Source organism: Vigna unguiculata, chromosome 6, assembly GCF_037176805.1.
Source record: "Vigna unguiculata cultivar grain cowpea cultivar isolate G323 ecotype 2 chromosome 6, ASM3717680v1, whole genome shotgun sequence".
Taxonomy (NCBI): domain Eukaryota; kingdom Viridiplantae; phylum Streptophyta; class Magnoliopsida; order Fabales; family Fabaceae; genus Vigna; species Vigna unguiculata.
The window spans coordinates 46201551-46203982 of NC_140797.1; the positions used below are offsets into that span (position 1 = coordinate 46201551).

The window sequence follows — 2432 nt, forward strand, 5'->3', positions numbered from 1 at the left end:
GACCTAATCAAGAATCCTAAATCCCTTATAAACAATTACCTATTTGATAATTTTATTACAATTTTTCCCCTATAGTGAGATTTCTAAATTAAGATAATACTATTAGATCAACGTGGACAGATAAATTGTCATCTTCAATTGTTGAACGTATTAAATGTTTCCACAAACTATTGGCAAGCCAGCATGTCAGCCTATATAAAGTCAGATGAAAAATCTCTAAGCTTATATGTTTTTTTCTTCAAAGATTCGCCTTATATTTCAATCATTCACCAACATTTTCATAACAATACTCATTATTTAGAAATCTTGGGTGTTTGATGTTTCAGATAGGAGGTTTGACATGGTATGGACATGTGGAGTCTACATTTTTCTTTCAAAACAGAATTTTATCAAAGATTTCAAAAAGAATATAGATAGTAACAAGGTTGCATATCCACCTGTTGGCATCCGTAATTCATCACTGTACCAGACTATTCAACCTTTCAGAGCACCTCAATGGTGAATCGTGCGTACTCTGTAACTTGTAGCTCGTTTGAATGTGCAAAAGATCTATCCAACACTCTATTCAATTGTCACTCTGTCAAACAAAGGGGCGGAGGACTTTAACTAAGATATAATACACGAATAAAGAAATTCCTATAAAGGGCAAAAATTCCAGCCACCACATTATGGACCATGGTAAAAACAGTAAGACAATTCAAGTCACATGAAAGTTGAACTCAAAGAATAACATCAGAAAATCAAAGCTTTTGAAACTAACTGTCAAATATGCTGTTCCTGATAGAAGAAGAAAAGTACCTATAGTGTTAAGGTGCCCTTGGGTCAGTCCCATGCGGCCACACATAAACCAGCTCGTCCCAGCCAGTGCTAGCCATGAGCCCCTCCACAAGCACACTCATGTCCACCCCAACTGCAAATTCCGTATGGTGATCATACCTACTCACAAGCGCATCCTCCACCATGAAGTCCCAAACGCACACCGTCATATCATAAGAGCAAGACACCAACAAATTCCGCACGTGCGGCGAGAACTTCACCTTCCTCACGGCATACCCGTGCCCATTAAGCACACTCACCGGAACCCTATAGTTCCTGACATCCCAGACCTTCAGGCTCTTGTCCACGGAGGCGGTGGCGATGACACACTCGTCGTACTTGTTCCAGTCGCAGGCGAGGACCTCGTAGTCGTGGGCGGGGAGGATCATGGTGGACCCGGGCTCGCGGACGTCCCAGATGCGGACGGTACAGTCGCCAGAGGCGGAGGCAAAGACGTCAGCGTGACGGGGGTTCCAGACGGCGGAGTAGACGCAGTAGGCGTGCTCCTTGAAGGTGCGGACGCTGGTGGGGCGGTCGAGGGTCCAGAGCTTGACGGTGTCGTCCCAAGAGGAGGAGAGGAAAGAGTCGCGGCGGACGGGATTGTAGTCGGCGGAGTGGACCTCGCGGGTGTGTTCCTGGAAGGAGCGGATCGGGTTGGAGGTGGGGGGCAGGGCCAGATCGTAGAGCTTCACGGAGCCGTCGGCCACGGCGGCGATGACGATGGAGTCGTGTGACTCCGACCAGGCTACGTCGTAGACACCATCGGCGGTGTCGTAGGAGGCAAGCTCTGCGATGGGGAGGGAGGGGTCCGGGGAGAGAACGAGGACGTGGAGGCGGCCGTTGCCGAGGATACCAAAGTTCTGGGCGGTGGCGACGGCGAGGCGGTTCTCGTAGAAGGGGCTGAACTTGACGGAGTAGCCATTGAAGGGGGTTTTGAAAACCGGCATGGTTCAAGTGAGAACGAACTAATCAACTAAGAGTTTAATTTGTGAGATTTTGCACTTGTTTTATGAATTGATTAGTTTGTGATTTGTAAAGAAGTCGATGAAATGGGAGATCGAAGAGCCACTTCTGGTTTTGGCTAGGTTCATCCCTTCGGATACCTCTCTCCTCTTCTTCCTCTTTTTCCAGATTTTTTTTTTCTTAATTTGTTTTCAAGAAAAAAAAAATTAAATAATTCTTTCTTTTAATAAATTTAACTTACATCTTAACTAAAACATAAAGAAAGGATCATAGAAAGAAAAAAAAAAAAAGAAACACAAGAAGAGCAAGAAGAAGTAAGCCCATGTCATGTATTTGTAAACGAAGACTGGTAATTCTTTTTGGGCCATACAATTTTTTTTTTCAGTTTTGGGTTTTGAACTTAAGAGTTTCTATTAGCACCCTAAGCGAGTAAACCTTCAATCCCATTCTTCTGTCTCCCTCTACGCGAAGCTTCCCTTTTTAACACCAGCTTCCAACTGTCATGCAAAACTCTATTTAAATACTACTATTTAAATCTTTCAATCCAAATAATCATTCTCAACCAAAATAAATTAAAAGTACTTAGGAAGATTTTTTATTATAAAATATTGATAAATTAACTTAGTTACCAAGTATTTAATTTAACTCATAAT

At 43.3% G+C, this 2432-nt stretch overlaps 1 protein-coding gene across 1 annotated transcript; it reads right to left on the minus strand.

Moving 5' to 3' along the window:
• Positions 1 to 275: 275 nt before the first annotated feature.
• On the minus strand, positions 276 to 1974 carry PEX7 (peroxin 7). Its single transcript, XM_028077994.2, has 2 exons — positions 799 to 1974; positions 276 to 577 (listed from the first exon to the last, which is right to left on the minus strand). The coding sequence occupies exon 1, from the start codon at positions 1761 to 1763 to the stop codon at positions 807 to 809; it is 957 nt and encodes a 318-aa protein (XP_027933795.1). The 5' UTR covers positions 1764 to 1974; the 3' UTR covers positions 276 to 577; positions 799 to 806.
• Between the last annotated feature and the right edge of the window lie 458 nt (positions 1975 to 2432).

Coding starts and splice junctions, on each gene's coding strand:
- PEX7 (XM_028077994.2), bottom strand. CDS start 1,763: ATGCCGGTTTTCAAAACCCCCTTCAATGGCTACTCCGTCAAGTTCAGC.